This window comes from Amblyomma maculatum, chromosome 1, assembly GCF_055883805.1.
Source record: "Amblyomma maculatum isolate TAMU_Amacu chromosome 1, ASM5588380v1, whole genome shotgun sequence".
NCBI classification, from domain to species: Eukaryota; Metazoa; Arthropoda; class Arachnida; order Ixodida; family Ixodidae; genus Amblyomma; species Amblyomma maculatum.
Window position 1 is genome coordinate 373,850,436 of NC_139344.1, and position 20,691 is coordinate 373,871,126.

A 20,691-nucleotide genomic window follows, 5' to 3' on the forward strand; every position below is an offset into this window, starting at 1 on the left:
CCGTCAAACGTGTGACCACCATGCGTGCAGAGAGTGGCAGCTTCCGGCGGCCTGCCACTCCTCGACGTGTACCTTGATGATGAGTTCCAGCAACTACCACTAGGCACTGACCAATCAGCCCGCGAATTTCAGGAAACATGCCGTTTTAAAATTAACAACAAACCGCTGGCTCTATTCCAAGGCGACATATTTTGAGCGAATGCCCTAAAGCATTTGTTTTCCTTGTCCTTCTAATGCACATTACTGCAGTCTAAAGCAAGTCACTCCAACACAGTTTATCAGAAAAGATTTTTATAATCGCTGTCGAAACACCGTGAGTTAGTTTTTTTTTCTTCTTTTCACAAGGGCACAATCCAAATGGATATGTAAACAACATATTTTACATGACGTTTTGCAGCTACATCAACACATTCACATCCCCATGGCAGGCAGGCCTCCCTACACACACGACTAGCCAGCACACCTGAGTAGTCACGTCGGCACGAATTAAAAGGAGGAAGCGTGTGAGACTTGCATTGAGCTAACTAAAGACGACGAAGCCACAGAAGACGGCGAAGTAACAATGAAGACCAACATAGAGGGCATACCGTGTCTGTGGGAGCTTTCGAGCAAGTTTCCTTGAGACAATAAATAATGGCATAGCATTAAAAGTCTTCATTAGTTGTGAACATCCCAAGCACGTTCACAAGTGCCAATCAGAAAAAGGCAATACAGGTGTCTAGCTTTAAGCACACTAGTTTCGACACAAGCTCGGGTCAAATCTTGTATGCCTGCTCCAACGACACTGCTATGCCAGAAGTTCATGCAAATCAAAGACTAAAAAAAGGAAACGACAGCTGGCTAACTATACCTCTTTGTTCCTTGGATTTGGGCTCGTATAAAGTGGTATGAAGGAGTGTATATAGAATGTAACTCCTTGCCCATGTCTTAGCAACCAGCAAAAGAGAGCATATTGCAAAGAAACTTGCCTAAAATGAAACAAGAGGACTAGAAGGAAGAGAGAATAATAAGGGTACCTCAATGTCGGCTCCAAACGCAGCTCGAAAGGACTCCTCTCTAATAAAAATAATAATAATAATAAAAAGAAAAGAACTACGCAATAATGAAGTAAACTTGAACAAGGGTGCAGATAAATCAATGACGAGACGAAAACTCTGGTAAAAGCTCTGGGCATACTGGCTTTAAACTGGCATGATTGAGATAGGGTGGGGGGTATTCTGACGCACTGCGAATAAGGGCAACAGCGGATAGGTGCACAAACAAAATACTCAAAACGACCGCCACTGCTTTTCAAAACAATCCGAAAGCACGCCCCCCCCTGCATGCTTTTGTTTCTACATCCACAGACGCCCCCTGCTTCTAGTCAGCAGGTCACTCAAAAATCGACAAAAAAGATTGGCTGCCGCTGCCACTGCTAAAGAATTAAAAACTGACCTTGCAAAAAGGGGTAAGAAAAAAAAGAGGACAGAAAGGGGCGGGGCGTCAGCCTTTGTACGAGTAATCAAACAAGACTTGCTCCAAAAAACTATGGCTGAATGTGCACAATGGGGCAACATCACTCGCATCGTGTCTCTCAATTCAGAGGACTTTGAACACTAGGGTGTCGCCATTATCGATAAGCAAGTGCCCACAGTCGAAGAAATGCCAAAACGAACTGCCAAGAGTGAGAGAGGTGAAGCGGCCGCAGCAACAAGGAGAGAGAAAAAAAGAAAGAAAAAAAAAAAAAAAGGCGAACCGAAGGAGCTAAACGGGGAAGCCTTCACTGCACGGTGCACTGCCGATGCCCATTGCGCAACCGCAGCCGCGACTTGGGACGGTACTTCTCCAGGTAGGAGAGCTGCTTGGCATTGATAGCTCCCCGTCGCTTCCTAGAAGAGAGAGAGAGACAGAGGTTCAGGCAATGAAAAAGAACAGGAACAGACTGCCTGTTGTCGGTTTTGCTACCAGCGCTCCGACTGCATCAGCATCGAATACTAAATGATCATCCAAGGTTAACTGGCACCACATGTGCAGCGTGACATTACAGATTGCTGCAGCTAAATAACAACAAACTAGCACTGAGCAGCAGATGCCTTGTGGTGCAGACCGTGTTCAATGGCAACTTCTTCCAGTGAAAGCTGAGCTACGCCGTAGACTAGAGAATCACTACCACCGTCCTGCCGTGCGGCACCTGCCCAGGTGCTTTGCAGCCAATCAGCTTCTAAATGAACTCTTTCTTTAGTTCTTTTTCCCTCTGGAGGGAACCGCTCCTGATGGAAGCACAGTGAATATGATCAGAAACAAGAAGGCAACCTTTATCTGATAACTCAAACGAAGATAAAGTGGTGGAGAGAAGACTGCTGCACTGCGTAACGGGAGCAATTACCGCGCACTCAACTCGAGAGAATTTGAGCATTTGCACACAGAAACAAATGCATCACTGGAAGCCCAGCAAATATAGGAACACAGCTCGAACATATTTTTCATGCACCATTCAAAAGTAACCCTATGCAAAACTGCAGCAAAACCCTTTCCTTCGACACACTGAGAGCTAAGAGAGTTGCTGCTGCTTCCTGCAGTTATCTACTGTTGATGCTTTCATTAAAGTTTGTATTAAGTGTTCTCTTGGTACAAGAGTTATCACAGAAGGATCAAAAAAGAGCAATTCTTCACAAATTCCAGATGATACGCCGAAGAAGAACGCCTTACCACAGCGTCAAACACACAAGACTTACAGGAAGAGTATAAAGAAATGACACTCACTGCCTTATGAGCTCCACGGCATCTTCATAAGTCATACCTAATTCGATAAGTGCTAATGCAACCAACACAGGTGCCCTGGAAAATGACAGAACAGAGTGGACACATATGAGAGCCCAATGATGGCTGCAATGTCAAGGACTTTGTACACACTTTGCTTGAGAAACACCTACTCCGGTACTGACGCTTGAAAATGGGAAACACTGAACCTTAACCCTTTGCGGTCCGAAACTTTTACCCACTTTCCGGCTGTCCTGGTCCGAAACTATTTTGGCAGTTTGTGACGCCGCGAAGAAAAACACGAACTGCAGACGAAAAACTCATAGGATGTTTATTTTTTCTCTTGCATTCTGCACGCAACTCCTTTACCGATATTTGGGCAGCATGTGATAGCGCTCAACACATTCTCCAGGGTGCAGGCCAGGGTTGTTACTGCAGGTTTTGCAGAAAAACACAGTCCTTGCTGCTTCGGCCTGAAAGCTTGTAGATAAAATGGCACTTCCCATCTAGCCTTTCCTCGCACTCCTTCCGTGCAGACGGGCCGCGCTTTCTGGCTCTAGCCCTCACGTCCCCCACCAGCTGTTGGATGAGGTTGCGGCGGTACTGCAGGTGCCGCTGTTCCTTCTCACCATCAATTGCAGCTGTGTGCGCTTCAAAATAAAGCTATTGACGATGGCAACCTCTAAAAGCCAGAAAAATAGCTTTCACCACCATTTCATTGCCTTTCTACAAAATGCCTAGCTTGCACAGTAATGGTCTGCACGGTCAACAGCCCCCATGTGCTCGGTGTAGTCACATATGACCACTGGTTTCTTCATCGTCACCTTCTTTCCTCCTGCTTGCGTCCTTGTCACTTCTTTCAGAGATATATTGTGGGCAGAGCTCAGCACTGTGACTTGACGCTTGTCTCGCCAAGCAAGCACCATGTAGCAGTCTCCTTTCCTGTACGCCGCTACTTCGCCCTTCTTCAGCTTTTTCTTTACCTGCTGTGGCATTTGCTTGCGACTTGGCATCACGGTACCAGTCAGTTGCACTCTATGTAGAAGTAATTCCTCGGCAAGCATCGGCGAAGTGCAATATCTATCTGTGTAGAGGTGGTATCCACTTCCCGGTGTAGCTTGCTGCACTTTCTGGAGAAGGTGGAAAACAATCCGGCAGGTGAAGGGGAGCTCGGGGCGAATGAGGCTGTCAGTTGTGCTGCCGTAGTAGGGCTCAATTGCCGTAATATATCCCGTTTAACAATCGGCAAGTGCGTAGACACGCATGCCCCATTTGGTAGGCTTTTGCGGATTGTAGCATTTGAATGAGACACGGCCCTTGAAACCAACGGTGCTCTCATCGATGCAAATTTTGGGGCCGGCTCTGAAATGCTCTCTGCATTTCGTGTCGATGTAGTTGACAACGTCCCTGATTTTGCTTCCACGGGTTGCCGGCCGACTTGAAGAGGCATCATGGCACAGGGCAGCGTGTAACCTTTCGCGGCAGAAAACATGCGGGAAAAAAGGCATGTTATTTACAATTTCTTGACTAAAATATTCTTTTAGTTCTGGTTTTGGATTCAAGGCCATGTTTACAATTACGCCGAGGAAAGCTTTGAATTCTGTCAAATTCACGTCTTGCCAGTCCTTCCAGATTGAGTCCTTTGGCAGCTCACCGGCACTCGAAATCTTTTCGCGCGCATACCTGTTCGTTTCGCTCACAATATTGTTCATCAGCTCGTCTGTAAAAAACAGCTGAAAATAATCCAGCTCACAGTTCAGATTCTGAGCGCTTACTTGTGATCCTGCATTTGTGACAGTGAAGGGAAACTTGGCGAAATCAGGCACGTTATCCGCATACTCTTTCCAGACAGCAGCCCGTGGTCGCGCACTGTTCCTTCGTGTGTCAACAGACTGACTGTCTCCACTGCCGCCGTCGTCTTCATCACTCTCTTCTGTCGAATCGCTGTCATCACTAGCTGATAGAGGCACATAGTTCTCTTCTTCGCTGAAATCATCGTCCCTGTCACTAAATGCACCACCGTAAAACGCACGCGGTGAAAACGTGGCCATGCTTCTCAGCGAACCGACCGAACATGCGGTGTCGCGCGGAGGAAAGCTCTGGTATCCAGGAGCAGTGCTGAACATTGTGCTGCACCCTGGTGCAAAAAAAAGTAAACTTCAAAAAACAGTTTTATTGACACTCAAGAGATGGCGCATCATGTAGAAAAAAATTCGGATGGATCGCAGTAAGAAAAGCCGCGAAATTTAAACCACGAACACCCTTGTCGGGCGGTGCCCGACAGCAGACCGCTACGGCCGTATTCCGATGTCGGGCCCTGCCTGACAACGGACCGCAAAGGGTTAAGACCCACTTCCCCCCTTAAAGGGACACAGGCAACCACATCCGATTTATCTTCTAAAAAAAAAAATTAACTACATGCATAGCTTTTCCTGGTTATGAAGATGTTTGCTTGGCATCAAAGGACGCATCTATCACAACTCCGCAAAGGACCCTCTGACCCCTGTTTGCAAGTTTAGGTCAGTGTAGCCTACTCCTAGGGGTCTGCAAGCAAAATGAAGCCTGCAACCATGTGGATTGTGCACGGTGTGTTGCAACACTAAAGACCTGAGCACAGGTAGATTACACACCAGCCTTGAACACAGAATGTGTGGCATGCAGAGCCAGCAGAAAATTTTATAAGAGCCTGTTATGTTACAAATGTCATAGTGCCTTGTGTTTGTGCCACAAAAAATGTTAACGAAAATAACATTTTATTTTGAAGCCAGAGACTTTTTCCCATTGTTATATCGTATCAACTAGGATGTTTCACATCTTGCTTCTAGCTTGAAACAGGAAAAAATTATGGACATGTTTAAAGGACCATAAATGCCAAATTTTGTTTGACTTTCCTTCTAGTTAATGATACATAAGATATTACTGTACATGAAAGCTAGAAAACTTATAATTGACAATTTCATCCCTCCTCGTTTTGGTTTTGGCTTCAACAGCCCAGCGACGGACGGCTATTTAAAATAACGAATGAGTGATTATATCGCAATCTTTTCATCCCTCACGTGACCTAGGCTCAGCTTCGACTTGAGAGCCACCACTCAGTGGTTGAAAGCAAAACAAGTGAGACAAGAAACCTATATATATCCAGCGTTCATAGGCAAACATCACCTGCTAATGTCTTAACACATCATTGCAAGGAATAAAACAGTCAAGAAAAAAATTAGGTGTCTATACCCCATTTTTAATTGAAATTGAAAACCAGGATTACTCGCTCACGGTGCACGATGTCAACACAGATGACCAGTACATTGGCTTTTCTGCAGCGTGGGGCACTCCTCTATCACATAAAATCCCGTGCTTCCAAAGTACTAACCTGCCCAGGCCGGCGACGCAGTGTACAGCTATGCAGCAGTCCGGGTCCTCCTTGAAGCGTGTCCTGAGCAATTGGAACCACTCTTCCACAACACGTGCTGGAGGTGGAGATCCATCATCAAACTGCCAGTCCTGCAAGATAAGTTAACCATAAGGTATTGACCAGGACCACTCAGTAGTGCTGCTCAACCCTTAGCTTACTGCATATGCAAGCTGAGAGTAAAACAAACCCAACTTTCCATTCCTTAGATGCTTGTTTTTACTGTGCCCACAGTAGATAAGAAAACTTTCTCACTGTGTTAAGCAAAGAAATAGAAGACTTATCAAAATAAAGTCTGCAACACGACCAGTCATGTGTGCAGATTAAGAAAAATATTTACTAACCACGAGAATAACCATATGCTGTACCTGCCAAAGGAGAAGCCAAGCAAGGGACAACAAGAGACTATATGCCAATTACCAGATGCTCTCGACAAACCACTCGCGTCGCATCCTTCCTTTACAGTGATGCTTCTAGTTGAGTACTTTTGGTGTTCAGTTAACGACAATAATTTCCTGTCCCACTCTAATTTAAGCCTGTGAGGTCTCAATGCCCCACCCCCACATGTCACATACTAAATGAAATCAACAAAAGTGCCACTGGAGTTAAACTGAGTAGGCAATGTTTACTTACCCACACATTAATGCCTTCCTTTTCGAGCAAGTCCTTCTGATAGGTAGCCTCACATACCCTGACAACATCCTTGACATTCCTTTTCTTAAATTCCTGGAATTACAAGATCATGCGCATGAGAACAAGAAAAAATATACCATGTGCATGGCTGTACATTTCAAATGCCATCCCCGTAAGAGTTACCCTAAGAAATCAATGACACCAGTCTATTATCCCTTCACAAGAATTATGCTTTTCCTTCTTTCTCTTCATCAATTATCAATAAAATCTCACCCTCGTAAAATAATGGAAAAAGATATCGGCGACACTTCAGCTCCACATTTAAAGGGACACTATAGCTGGAGACAAGTATAAAAAATATTGCCATATTCTGGTAGACCTCACCACCTGGTGGCAGTAATGTAGGAAGAACTCGTGGTTCAAGCAAGAATTTATATTTGAAATTGGTCAATAAAGGCAGGTTTGAGCGGACGGTGGCGTCATACTGTGCTCTTTCATTGCAGTCGACATGATATCTGCTTGGCATTTTATATTTGTAATTAAAATTAAGGCAGTCCAATTTTCTCTTTTCATTAATTGCTCCTATTTTTCTTTAATCTTGCTTGGCTTTGTTTAAAATTTTTCAGAACAAGGAACACGAAACCAAAGGCACCACTAAATTTGTAGTGGGGCTGCTGATGGCAGTGCTGCTACAAGCAAGAAAGAGGTTGCTGCTATCTTATCACTCTCCATTACAGCTTTAACAAAATCTGTGCAGTCATGTGTTCAGAGAGTTACAATGCTGCATGTCATATCCATGTCAGTGTTTGCAGATGCCGCGCACCAATGATCAAACATATGGAAAAATCAAGTTTTAAATTGTTCTGTCGTGTTTCTCAGCTTCACAGCCAGGTATTCATTCATTTGGGGATGGAGGAAATGGAGCTTTCGAATGATCCAAGAAAAAAAATATAATTAAAAAAAAAAAAAAAACAGCAGATTGCCCTTTAAGGGGTATGCATGACATCTTCCCATCTGAAACGAGTTATCTCAGTTGGCAGGTCCTGCCAACTCCAAGTCACAAAGTCATATGACAACACACAACCTACCAACAATTCAGTGCCTAGCCACGTCAACTGCAAGGTACTGCTAGCCAGAGGCACGCGCACGATTTTTTTCTCATACTGTCGACAGTGCTGGATTGCACGGTCAACAGGCATTCACTGCGCACGCGCGCACACACACACACACACACACACACACACACACATACAGTGCTACCTTTGCCATGAGTAAGCGTAGCCTGAAGGTGCGGAACAGAGTAGCTGTTTCATCACACAATTCTGACAAATTGATCACATTTGCTCTCATCCAATGCACATGCTCACCAGTCAGTGGCCAGAGAACACTTTCGATGTACCCTGAAGCATGGCACTAGTAAGGAAATGCCACTGAACTTATTAGCAATGAATTCAACAATCACAACAGACTAATTAGCTTCATCCAACAGCCAGGGTATTTAACTTCTCTACATTTCTTGTTGCCTCTACCCTATCACATAAGTCAGCAGATGCTCTCAGTGGAATGCTTGGATATAAATTCTAACAAGAAAAAAAACTAAAACAAAAACATTACTGGGGTAGTGGTTTGCTGTACCATCCATGCTTACATTACCACAGACATCAAGATAGTGAAAGAGCCCATGGGCTTTCTGCCAAGCTTTCCACGACGTAGCTGGCAGTCATGAATTGAGCAACCACTAAACAGCTGCAACGAACAGCCATTGAGAGTTTCAGCAATTTCTGCACTTGAAGATGCTATTGTGGTAATATTCCAATTGAAGAAATCCACAGAGGTGAGTGGTCTTTGTGAACATTTGAGTCAAATACAAAAGCTTTGTATGGAGCTTGTAACTTACAAAATTTTGTGTAGCGGAGAAGATTGTTGGAATACTTATTGCCCGTGTGCATTTTCTAGTTTTAGTAAATAACTTTTCATGAGTGCTTTAATTACACTGGCGTTGATGCAGTAGCTTTGAAAATAATGTCTTTGGCAATACTCAACCCAGAAAGCAGGCCTGCACAAGTGGCTAATAGTATATTTGAAAAATAATTTCAAACTGCTGATGAGAGCAATTACATTCACTCAGATCCAATTCAAAACTATATGGGCAGGGACAAACGCCGCATTAATCATTGTGTCCGTCTTCCATATGAATGTGATTATTGGACTGCAAATAGAGTTTCAAGTAAACTCTCATAAAAGTTCGTTTTACTAACTACTATGCCCTAACTTAAAGGGACACGGAAGCCAAACACATCCGATTAACTGTTCGCGATGAAGCACTGACTCCAGGAATCGCGTCAAAAATACCTTGTTGCAGCATGCATTTTACTCGACAAATCGGACAACGGTGGCACAATTCATAATTCATTTTTCGGTATCTTGAAGCTCATGAAAGCTCCATTTTTCAAGGTAAGAGTGGTTTCTTTCCCACAAGGGTGCAGTACTTTATAGGTACAAGCAAGCAGCTCTTTTTCCTCGGTGGGCCTAAAAAATTAATGGGACCTAGGTGCCTGGTCTCTGACAGAAAAGAAAAAACCACCCAGTAATCTCTGAATCCAGACAGTGTATATGCCAGAACATCCCTTCTCATTTGAGGGTGCACACTGTACTCTAGGCATTCCAACCTAGAGAGTGTGCATTCCTTCATGACCATCATATCCATTTTCCCTTAAGGACTGCTAGGCAAGGCATTACAAAGTGTGTGTGTGTGTGTGTGTGTGTGTGGGGGGGGGGGGGGGGGGGGGGGGGGGGGGGGGGGGGGGGGGGGGGGCAAAAAGAAGAAAAGAAAGCTGGAAATCTGGAATGTGACCCTTGTCTTCCCTCATCTTAAAAGCACGTACAAATTTTCCAAAGAGCTTCTACCCATCAACTAAACTACTGCTTTTACTCATCTGATACTCGGGCGACCAGTGCAAAAGGCAGGAAGTCGGCAGTTAACCGACAGGGCAGCGCATTCCAAATGAATGAAGTCTGACGTAGCATACCTCCAGAAAGGCTGGTACGGTGGCATCGGTGGGGCGGTCCGTGATGAGAAAGCGCATGTTCTTGAAGCCAATCTCGGAAGGGCCCGGCCGCATGGCTGCCGCCTTTTGCCTCATGGCTGGCGCGGACATGGCACAGCGGCGCAGCACAGCACAGTCAGCCAGACCGCTTACCCCATAGGACACACAGCACATAGGCAGAGAGAGCCAGCCAGTCCGCTTATTTGTGCTGGGCCAGGCAGTACTCGCCGCTCGAGCCAAGCACTACCTCCATCCAAGTATGGCTGCCGCTGCTGCGCTGTACGCCTGCTGCCGCCTGCACGTCAACAACGTCCAGTCATCAGCACTATGTGCGAGCACTCTTTGGAACCATATGCAAGGCTTTGGTAACCGCAAAGCCCACGCCCAGTAAATCTTTTAAGATGAGCAGCGATAATGATATCATTGTCGGCTTCCAAGTCAAACAAGGCGCACAAAACCAGCATCAGCTGCTTGTTAACCTACTTTAATGTGATAGCGTTAACGGCCCTGGGCACGGATAATCAGGCGCCCGGCGTCGGTGTTGCGAGTGACAAATCATGAGCATGGCATTGGCAGGTGGTAGCTGGCAGCTGACTCCTTGTTGTCTGCAGCTCGAAATACAGACAGCTCTATTTGCAACATGGGTGTCAAAGAGCAGCAGTCTCAGAATAGCTGCTGCAGAGATGTTTCACCAAAACTGCACGTTCTGACACAGACGCCAGCTGTCACATATGTATTCACGAGGACTCAAGAACTCTAAGAGCAGCTCCTTCTTTGAAGGGCAGTCCAAAAAGTTTTTCGAACACTGTTAGCTAGCTGCTCACCATTTGTACAGTGGTGCAGTGACACCCAAAAAAATCTGGAAGCAAAAATTGAGACAACTGAAGTGAGAACAGAACTGTGGGGCTGAAGGCAGTGAATGGCAGAACTACGAACTCTATGAACTGTAAGCCATAACATCTCAGAATGAAATTCCTCACCCGATTAAAAAAAGAGAAAGAAGCAGAAGCCTGAGGATTTCTTTAGTGCAGCAAGAAAAGAACAAACAGATGGCTGCAAAATATCTGATTGTTACAAACAAATTACCTCCAAATAAGGTCACGATGAGGGCAACACACTGATTTGCGTACAGAGCAGTGTTGTTTGCCATAAAGAATCAGGACGAACAACAGAAGGTTGACCCTTTGAAACCGCCAGAGCAGTACCTTGTTCTTCCAAGTTTGCTGGTATCAGGCAAAACTAATGCCATTATTAAAAGCACTACTTCTAAGTTCAGAAAAAAAGTTATATTGACATGTCTTTAACCCTTAGCAAAATCAATTGACAATATTTCTTTGAAATTCACTGCCAAACAAAGTAGAATGAATCCAAATGCTCTACTTCTTTCTCCATAAATGCTCTGCCTGCCACATAGTCGAAATAAGTAACACAGCCTACCTCGGCAAAACGGATTAACTACAATACTTGCATCTTAAGTGTGAGATATAAGATATTGAAGCAAATCTGGAGAACAGACGCTGGCATTTTTGCACAGCTTCAAAAGAGCAACAACTGCACACAAACGATCCTCCACACAAATTGCAGATTTCTTCATACCAATAGTGCACAAACTGCCAAAGACAACCGAAGGCCGCACTCACTACACAGACTAATTAGCTGCAGTCAAATAAAATCAGTAGTAACTATTCATAAACCCTGTTTAATAAAAATTAGACCATAGTAAATGGCACTGAAACCTGATAATGCCATGGTCAATCTGTTAAATAAACTAATGACCACAAAGAAAGGCTGGCACAGCAGAAACTAGTATCATTTGGTTTATAGGATTTGATGTCCCTAAGTGGCTCAGGTTATGAGGGATGTCAGAAACTACTATGGATACTACCAACTTTAATGCACCATAATACTGTCATGCATATATGTAGTACCGTTATGGGGCCTAAAAGTTGTTTATCATGAAAAAAAAAAAAAGAAAAAGAATAACTCCACCTAGAAGGCAGTGACCTAGCATAATTTGGCTAGTAATGACAACCACTGCTGATAAATATGAGGCTAAACTTCTACACACAATGTGAAAACGAAACACCCCTACCACAAAACTAGTTCTTTCGTATTGGGAAGTTAATTTTTAGAAACAAGTCTCTTAACTATTAGCTGATTCAGTGAACAGCATCACTACATCCAGCAGCCAACTTTGCAATGAGCTCTGAACCAGGCAGAGTAGACAGAGCATATAAGGACATAACTAAATTCAGTGAAGACTGGTTTCAACGAATGCTGAAAATGAATGTGGTAGAACGTCATCTGCAGACTGTGCCTTAACCACCCCAAAATGCAGCATAAACACAATACATAAAGAGCTAAGTGGGATTGTAACGACACTGTTTAAACATGAATGCACAAATTATCACTGCATTGCACAAACAAAAGCAGTGACACTGAAAATGGCATGGCTTTTGGGACCCTACCTATGTCATGTCTCACAAACGTATTCACCCTCAAGAGTGTCTTCTTAAGATAGAAGTGCCTACCACGTTCACCATTATGTTAGTGTCAATAAACATGTTTACATAAATTTAACATAGTGATGGGCCTGTTTCAAGTCAACAACTGCTTAGGCATACAAAAATGCTGACTGTATGTAAATTGCCTTCATGTTAGTTGGCAAAGCAGATAGGATTACATCAGACACTGTCACAGGATGTTAGGAAATCCTCTATTTTAGGTATTAATGTTATACCTAAATCATAATTTTACTGCTTGGCAGCTTTCGTGCCGATGTTGGAGTCGGCTTGACTGCTTTATCATAACGAACGGGAGAGGGCAGTGCATCACTGTGCCCCCCCATGCAGCTACCAACATAATAAAACGTCGTCGATGGGCAGGTAAAGGTTCCCACTCCGAGACATGTTTCTACAGGCTTGCACTTGCTCCTGATTATCGCGAGTATAAATAGATGACCACTGTGGAATGTCCTCCACCGAAGTGACCTATATAAACGCATATGTGACGATGACGCGGGAGGTTAAGTACACCGAAGTGAAGACAAAGAAATGAAACCCAGCATAGGCGGGGGTCAGGGAACCAACAAAGGGCTCTTTGTGAGGAGTGAGGTTCGTGACTGATAAATACGGAGAGTTCAGATGCCATACAAACCAGGCCAGATCACAAGACGAGGCGTCGGCAAGTGTTGTGCGATTAAAAGCACGATTACTACCACTGCTTTAAAACGATGGGTACCAACACGAAACGCGAAGTGCAGAACCCCTCTAGTGCCAAAGCGAGGCCAGCCCTTGTCTGCTTCAAGACAAGACAGAAAGGAAACACTCCTAGCAATGCAACCCGAACCCATGCATAGCAAACCTCTACACAGTAGCATACGCAAGAGCTACTGTGACAGGGCGGGGTGGAAAGGCGGTTTCCCTGCAAATGCGTATACCTGAGACACACGTTAGACTGTTGTTCGGCCAACATTATGACGGTGACCAGCGGCGCTGTCAAAAGGCGAATCCACCAACTGGTTGCTGCGGCACAGCAAATGCCACAAAATGCGTGAGCTACAGGTCGCTGCGCACTCCGCTACACATTCAGGGCTCGTAAACAGGCCGATACGCACATAGGCCTGGCCTCTTCTTAAAGACATACGCATCAAATCACACAATCGTCAACTGTTTGTCGGCAAGTGCCAAAAATACATTATTTCAGGCGCATCGTCCACTAGGCCTAGCTCTCAATGACGAAACGGTGACGCATAACTTGGCCGCGCATTATTTGGCAATTAGTAGTCTCGGTTCAGTGCCCATGTGCGATCTGCACAAACTTCAAGTGATTCAACAAGTTATACTTACTGCTGCGTCGCTTTTCATTGAAGCCAGAATGTGTCTGATATTTCCAGCACACGCTACACATCAAAATACCAAGACGATGCACATGGTTGCTTCTCACGACTGTCACGCAGCTAGATCGCTTAGATAATGCCAAGATTCCTCGAAGGGCGTGTTCAAAGCAAAGCAGCACGGCAGCACAGCGCTACTGGCGCTACTTTGGCAAAGCAGAGCGGAAGCGAAGGTGTCCGCAATATTCTAGTTCACTTTAGCGTAAGTACAACACCATTTTATTGGTGAGAAAAAAAAAAAAACTTAAGTAGAAATGCGTCTAAAGATGAGTTTAACAGTTTGACTCCTACTGAATGTGATAAATGCCCAGACCCCCAGACCGTCACAGTTATGCTTTTGCTGTAGAATGCTTAAATACTCAATAAGACTTTAAAACAAGGGCAAAAAAACTAAAAATTTAGCGTGTACACAAACCATGTCATCTCACGAACGCAATCATTTACTGTTTACAAAGGTCCAATGCAGTCCAACGCATTCTTGGATTCCAGTGAACTGACTTGTGTGAAAAATAACGGTGACAAACAGATCGCATCAAATCCGAAAGCAGTTCTAGCAGCATAAGACTTTATTTATAAAGTTGCTGCCTTACGAATGAGAGGCAAGAAATAAACTATAACGCTTTGCAGCAAAATCATGGCAAAATCTTGAGCAGGCACAAAACGAAACCAGAACGTAATTTTTTCATCATTACAGGAAATCACTGATTGAGTACAGTTAAGATTAGAATAACAGACCATTTCTTTGTAAGATCCGTAACCTTTATGGTAATTTCTGCTATGGAGAAAACAAGGGTCAAAGCACTAAACTAAACCTTGAGCACCACGTGACCAGCAACTAGGACGCCGTTGCTAGGAGGTTTTCTTGCCTTGCCTTTACGCCTAATCATCATCCATCTTTCCTCATTCAGTCGTTTACGAAATGAAAATGAATTAGCAGATCGTCCACAATAACGTGATTACACGACATATGCAGATAGACACGCAGTGGTCTTGCTCAACCAGCGCTGGCAGGATGCAGGCGGACACATCTCACTGCAAGTACTACTACGGTAGCTAGTCACTGGCCTCTCCAAAAGTGCAAGAATGGTAACATTTTATCTGCTCGCTGCTGCACTGACGGTAGCCGTGTCCACAACAGGGGACTTCATCACTAGCCAGAGTAAATTTCCTTGGCTACGCGCGCTGGCTGACAATGCGACGCATGGTTTGGTCGCACTTCTGTGCTGGGTGTTGGTTTCGGGAGGGCCGTTGCAAGCGATCAACATTCAGGACACCTTACTGTGCGGTTTATTTGGCTGTGCTGTCGACGTCGACCACTTCCTGGCTGCGAGGTCTCTCAAAATAGAGGTAACTAGCAGTCTGCTACAAACAGAATTTTGGTCGCAGCCAACGTTCTTAGATACAGAACGTTGGTCGCAGCAGAACGAACAAGTCTGCTAATTCGGCCCCCGCATACTAGATACAAACGATGAGCTTTCAGTGCAATACGTACATTTTAGCCACGGTTTTAATACACCATATGGCCACGACTGATTTTTCAACCCGGCATCTGCCAGTTTTCCCTAACGCTTCTAAACGCAAAACAAGCGTATGACGTTCTAGTGACCGTGCGGGTGAATTAGGTGGCGCAATAGATTTGCGTACCGTCATTCAAAGTGTTCAAAATATTCGAAACCTCTTGGTCAAGGCTTTTTGGGCATCACCCGCTGATTAATAATTAGCATATTTTGTGCAAAATGATCATGTTTTGACAGTGAACGTAGGCGTAAAACAGATCGTTGTTTAGCTTTAGCTGGCTTCCGAGATGGCCCTAAATGTAGGGGAAAAAAAAAAATACTTTTGCACTGCTGTTAAAATGCCTGTTAAAGGGGATCAGCTTGACATGGCTTACACGTTTACTGGAGTAAGGTACACAGGCATTTTCTTCTTCTGTAGCGCGAATTCTTTTTACTAAAGTGTATTTGTTAAATCTCCCGAGAGCCTACAGTTATGCTGCAGCGAGCTTAAAAAGATTAAGTGCGAAAGGAAGGTGTGTCTAACTTCTATCATTTTTGATCCACGATTTTATGCTAGCTCAGTGATATCACACAGTGACAAGAAAATTTAGAATGTCAAAAACGTTGCATGTGCCAAGCTGCAGATGTCTCCAATTTTCAGTTTTTGACATCAGTTCATTACCTTCCTGGTATATTGCAGCCAGCAGTGGCTTTTGCTTCACATATTTTTGTGTTACCATAAACATGATAGTAAAGGAAATAGAGCACTGAAACGGGACGAGCACTAAATTTATTAAAGCATACTGACAGCTAATGCTCGTTTTCGTTATCTTTCCGTCAGTCTTAATGTCTTTGCATTGTTCCCTTTATAACCATGACTAACAAACAACCCGAAATTGCTTCCTTCTGCCATAAATACCAAAAAGCCATTTACAGACTCTTCAATCTTCACTGACCTAAGTTTTTCCTTGCTCTGTATTGTGTGCTCCCGTAAGCACAGCAGATTGATAAAATTCCAAAACAACTGCAAGCATCAAGCAATAAGAAATTGCACTAACTCTCCCAGTCTTTATCCATCCCTGTTAACAACAGTGTCAAGGTGCAACAGTTTCCAAAGCAGCGCACATGTTTGCTGTCTGCACTATGGGCACTGTAACTTATTACCATTGTGCTGCTTCATTTCAGGATGCCACAAACCTGGAAACAAGACCATTTCTGCACTGCAGCTCAGCAGTGCTTGCGAGTTTGTCACTTGTTGCACTTATGGGAAAGGTATACGGTTCGGTGCAAATCTACAAGGTGGCGCTGATAGCACTTGTTGCAGTAGCATCGCACCACTTGAGAGACTCCATTCGAAGAGGCTTGTGGCTGTGGCCGTTTGGCAGCACGGGACCTCTGAAGCTGTACACCTACTATGCGGGACTTACATTCACAGTGCTCATAGTGGTAGCTGCTGTAAAGCTCACGCCTGTGCAGAAGGACATCGCCGCCATTCCCCTGGTTCGAGTTGTTTAGGGTTGGTGTGCACAAATAAAGATGCAAGACAAAGGAAAGCTCCAGGGAAGCCTGTAATCTCATCACCAAACAACATTTCAGATTTGCATGTTGGCAGTGAGCAGTTAGGCAAACACTGGCTGCTGACTGTGCCACTCTCCAATCAATTCCTTACACCATTCAGACATTTCAACCAGCTTCGGGAAAACTGCAGACGGAAACAAATGTAAGTACAGAATTCATGACAGTGCTAACACATTTTGCCATTCACCGGTGAACAAAAGTTTTCACCTTCACATTTGCAAGGGATAAGCAATTTTTACACAGTTTTCGTTTTCTGTACAACCATTTTCACCACTATCTACAATAACTATGACAAATGCATTACACGGGCTAACGAGCACTCGCAACACTGCACTCTCACACAAGCATTCAGATGGGGTGAATTTAAACTAGCATGCATGCTGAAAAACTGGAATGTTTTTCATGGATTTCTGAGCCACAATCAAGAAAAGGTGCTGCTAGTAAAAAACATGCAGTCCCTCAGCGACATTCGAAAATCTAATGACTTTCAATAAATAAAGGAAACAATGGTGCGATGAAGGATGCAATTTACAAGTTGCAACCCTGTCAGGCTGTGGAAGAGAGATACGACGATGATGCTATTTAAAGCTCTCCAGAATGTTGCACAAACACTGACGAGTCAATAGCATACAAACGCAGAGCCACTTTTTCACTGGGCCACCATAGCTCGTGCTGCATGCTTTGACAGTTTCCGTAACCTGCCTCGACTGCTTACAGAAAGCACCTCGCGTGCCCTTGAGTCCAGGCCATCTTCATCGTCATCGGAGTCATCTGTCCAATCAGAATCCTCTTCTTCCCGGTAGCGAACTTTTTGCCGACCACGATTTCTCGTTTGCACACGCATCTCACCACGGGCAGTCCCCGCAGATCTGACAGAGGCCTCGGGCGAGAAACTCGTAGTTTTTCGAGGCTTGCGCGATGAGCGGCGCGGCATTTCATAGTCGTGATCTGTCAAGCAGGTAGACGTTGACTTTTCCGAGCTGCCAGTAGTCATTTCAGACTCCCCACTGCTGTTGCCTCGTTTCTTTTTCGGTGCTGGAGCATTCTGGGATAAACTGCTCTCCCTGCTAGAACAGGATGAGCTACTGTTGTCATCGCTGCCAATCACGTTAGTGCGAGCGGCTCTTCGTGTTGATCGTCGCCGTCGTCCTGGAGGAGAGTCGTCTTCATAGTTATCATCCTCATTTTCCTCCCCGTCATCATTGTGTTCTTCATTTTCTTCATTTTCAGAGCTTTCAGCACTAGTTGCTTGTTCTTCCTCAAGCTCCTCCTCGGGACTGTTCTCATCTTCCGAGGAAAAAATGAAGCGGCTGGCAGTTCTCTTCCGGCTGACCTTGGACACTGTCTCACTTGAGGAGCTGCCCTCGCTGCTCTGGACCTTCACCACGATAGGCATGGAGGCCTTCTTGCCATTCACTATTCGATCACCTGAGAACAAAAGTGTTGCAGTATGAACACGAGTGTTACTAAAAGTGAACAACAAAGAGAAATTGATGCTGGCTTATGCCAATTAACTGCCCTGTTGTAATGAAAAACAGCATGCTTTCACTTCATAACCTCAATTTCAATTTTCATAACCAAGAGAAAACCAAAAAGATGGCATAAAGTTATCGGCAGTAAAGGGCGTCTTCATAAAAGGCATGAAGTTAAGTACTTTTTTGCATGCGATTATCTGAGGCCTGACCATATCGTCCCTCACTTCCACCAGCAATCACGATGTCCACAATACTCTCAGTATCATCATCAGCATAACAAATATGAATTCAGATATGGGGAAAATACATTTTCAAACCTAAACTCAGCACTAAATAACAAGTATGAATTGAGTGAGGTTAGATAGAGTTATGGAAAGGGAAGAGGGGAGGGGGGGGGGGGGGGATATGCATTTCTAACCCTAAACTTGGCCCCAAATATGGCTTTTGCTGTCGAATAAATGCCAACAAGCCAACACAGTAAAAAAACCTCGAAAACTGAATTTTAAGAACAGCCATTGATATCTATTTAAATTAAAACCAAATACGTCAAGCAGCGCACAAATGTGTTATGCATGCAGAAGTAAATGATGCAGGGGTGCCAAAGGCGGATCATCGGTGCCCCACAAATTCTGTCAAGGAATTTAAATGCATCAAATTTTAAGGACATTCAAGGGCCCCTGAAATGGTCAAAAAAGAAGGAAAGAAAAAAAAAAAAAAAAATGTGTCGGCAAACGTAACGGAACCTCATTACAATGCAGTCAGACCAGGCATGAAGAGCCCTTCACTATATCTGATATTCGCCTTTGTACCTAAACAAATTCCAGCAAACTAGTATGCTAATAAGCTTGGGGGGAGGGGGGAGGTTATTTAACGCTCCAAAGCGACTCAGGCTGTGAGGTGCCGTAGTGGAGGGCTCCGGAAATTTCGACCACCTAGGGTTCCTGAACTGACATTGCACATCACACGAGCGCCTAGCAGCCGCCAAGGCTGGGATTCAATCCCACAAATAATTTTTTTAATAAAAGCTTGGCATAAACATGAAATCTTGCCTTTTGTTCTGTGTTGGAAAGCAAAAACAAACCCATAAGTAGGGATGCTGCTCTCGCGCACAAACAGACTGATTCATATAATGGTGCCATTTTGGCACGCTGGCAGCCTCTGTGCTGTTTGAGCGCCACGGCACCACAACCAAGTAAGTTTTCATTGGCAGCAGTGAAGCACTCAAGCGCAGCATTCGGAAAAGACAGTTCGCAGTGACAAGGCTTAGACACCTCTCTGATTGTTGTTCATGGCACCTTGGGAGTGGACGTCCTCTATCTTCTATCTTCTATCTTCTGCTTCGCATTCAAGATTGTCATGCTAAGATGATACACTGTGGTTGGCAGCAGCATTCTTTTTCTGTGCCCATTCTGAGTTGTCCCAAACGTCCTGGCCTTTGTTTTAAGCGAGTATGAGAAGTCAACGTTCTAGCGAAGTGCAGTCCACGTGTATGGGTTGGCTTAAGTGATGGCAGCACGGCCATCGATTTTGTGCCTGTCACGACTGTCAGCAGTTGGTGCTAGTCATCGTCGCTGGCCCCGGTACAACGTGCGAAAATGCAGGTGATTTAAGTACACTTCTGCGATGAACAATTCAAAATATTGCGTTCCATGGTCTTTTTGGCTTATTTACGCTTTTTTGTCATGTGAATGCAAAAAACTGCTTCGTTATAACCAATCAAACGTCTAAATCGATTTTTTTTTGTGTTATGCAGATAAAGCTCCCAAAGAAATAAAGCATGAACCAACTGAACTTTGCTGTCACTTCATTTTGTCTGATAATTTACTATATACCCACATTCGTCATAATGAGGTTCGACTGTAGTTATTTCAGGTAGGTGAACCTCGCATTAAAATTAAGCTGATAATACAGTAAAAGATTGATAATTTAAACTTCACAAGACGGGAAAAAAAAAATTTAGAGAGTTCGAATTTTCGTGTGGTCTAGAGAAAACTGACAAGAACTTTCACTGTGGCGAATCTATTCGGTGAAAAATAGGGCAAGGGTCACCCGCTTTTTAGGCGGGAAGAGCGCGCCAGTAACTATTTTTCGCATTCTCATCAATGTTGTACTGTGTGCACACTGTCGACAGTGCCAAAGCAGAGCTGCTCAAGAATGGTAAAGGCCTCACAAGCAGCCTGTGTCACAGTGAGGCAAAGTACGCTAACAGCACTTATTTCGTTGTAGCGGAAGAATTTCGAGGATGACAATGCAAGAAACTGCCATGATCATTCGATGCGCTGTGCATCTGTGATTGCTTAGCTGGCTGAAGCATGGCAGATAACCACCATCACCGAAGGCTCATATTAACAGCGCGAAGCTCAGAGAAGCGAAACAGAAATAAGAGACTGGCCATTTGTGTTTCATCACGTTTTCTGTGGTG

The 20,691-nt window shown here is 44.4% G+C and overlaps 3 protein-coding genes across 4 annotated transcripts in view; 1 reads left to right on the forward strand and 2 right to left on the reverse strand.

The window, feature by feature from the left end:
* Positions 1-274: 274 nt before the first annotated feature.
* PRL-1 (protein-tyrosine phosphatase 4A family member PRL-1) lies at positions 275-13,832 on the reverse strand. Of its 2 annotated transcripts, none has more exons than XM_084592261.1 (6): positions 13,674-13,832; positions 9,808-10,120; positions 6,779-6,871; positions 6,107-6,237; positions 2,743-2,817; positions 275-1,868 (listed from the first exon to the last, which is right to left on the reverse strand). In XM_084592261.1, the coding sequence occupies exons 2-6, from the start codon at positions 9,997-9,999 to the stop codon at positions 1,760-1,762; spliced, it is 600 nt and encodes a 199-aa protein (XP_084448387.1). In that variant the 5' UTR covers positions 10,000-10,120; positions 13,674-13,832; the 3' UTR covers positions 275-1,759. The 2 variants fall into 2 exon arrangements, with proteins under 2 accessions (XP_084448387.1, XP_084448393.1); XM_084592267.1 differs by lacking the exon at positions 13,674-13,832 and adding an exon at positions 13,265-13,549.
* Positions 13,833-14,550: 718 nt separating this feature from the next.
* Positions 14,551-16,731, forward strand: LOC146208251 (transmembrane protein 267). Its single transcript, XM_084592306.1, has 2 exons — positions 14,551-15,067; positions 16,402-16,731. The coding sequence occupies exons 1-2, from the start codon at positions 14,804-14,806 to the stop codon at positions 16,729-16,731; spliced, it is 594 nt and encodes a 197-aa protein (XP_084448432.1). The 5' UTR covers positions 14,551-14,803.
* Positions 16,732-16,766: 35 nt separating this feature from the next.
* BRWD3 (bromodomain and WD repeat-containing protein) overlaps positions 16,767-20,691 on the reverse strand; it is a 72,395-nt gene continuing 68,470 nt past the window's right edge. Inside the window, exon 32 of the mRNA XM_084592275.1 lies at positions 16,767-18,222. Coding sequence (XP_084448401.1) covers positions 17,444-18,222 — 779 coding nt within the window. The 3' untranslated portion in view covers positions 16,767-17,443. The remainder of the gene's footprint in view (positions 18,223-20,691) is intronic.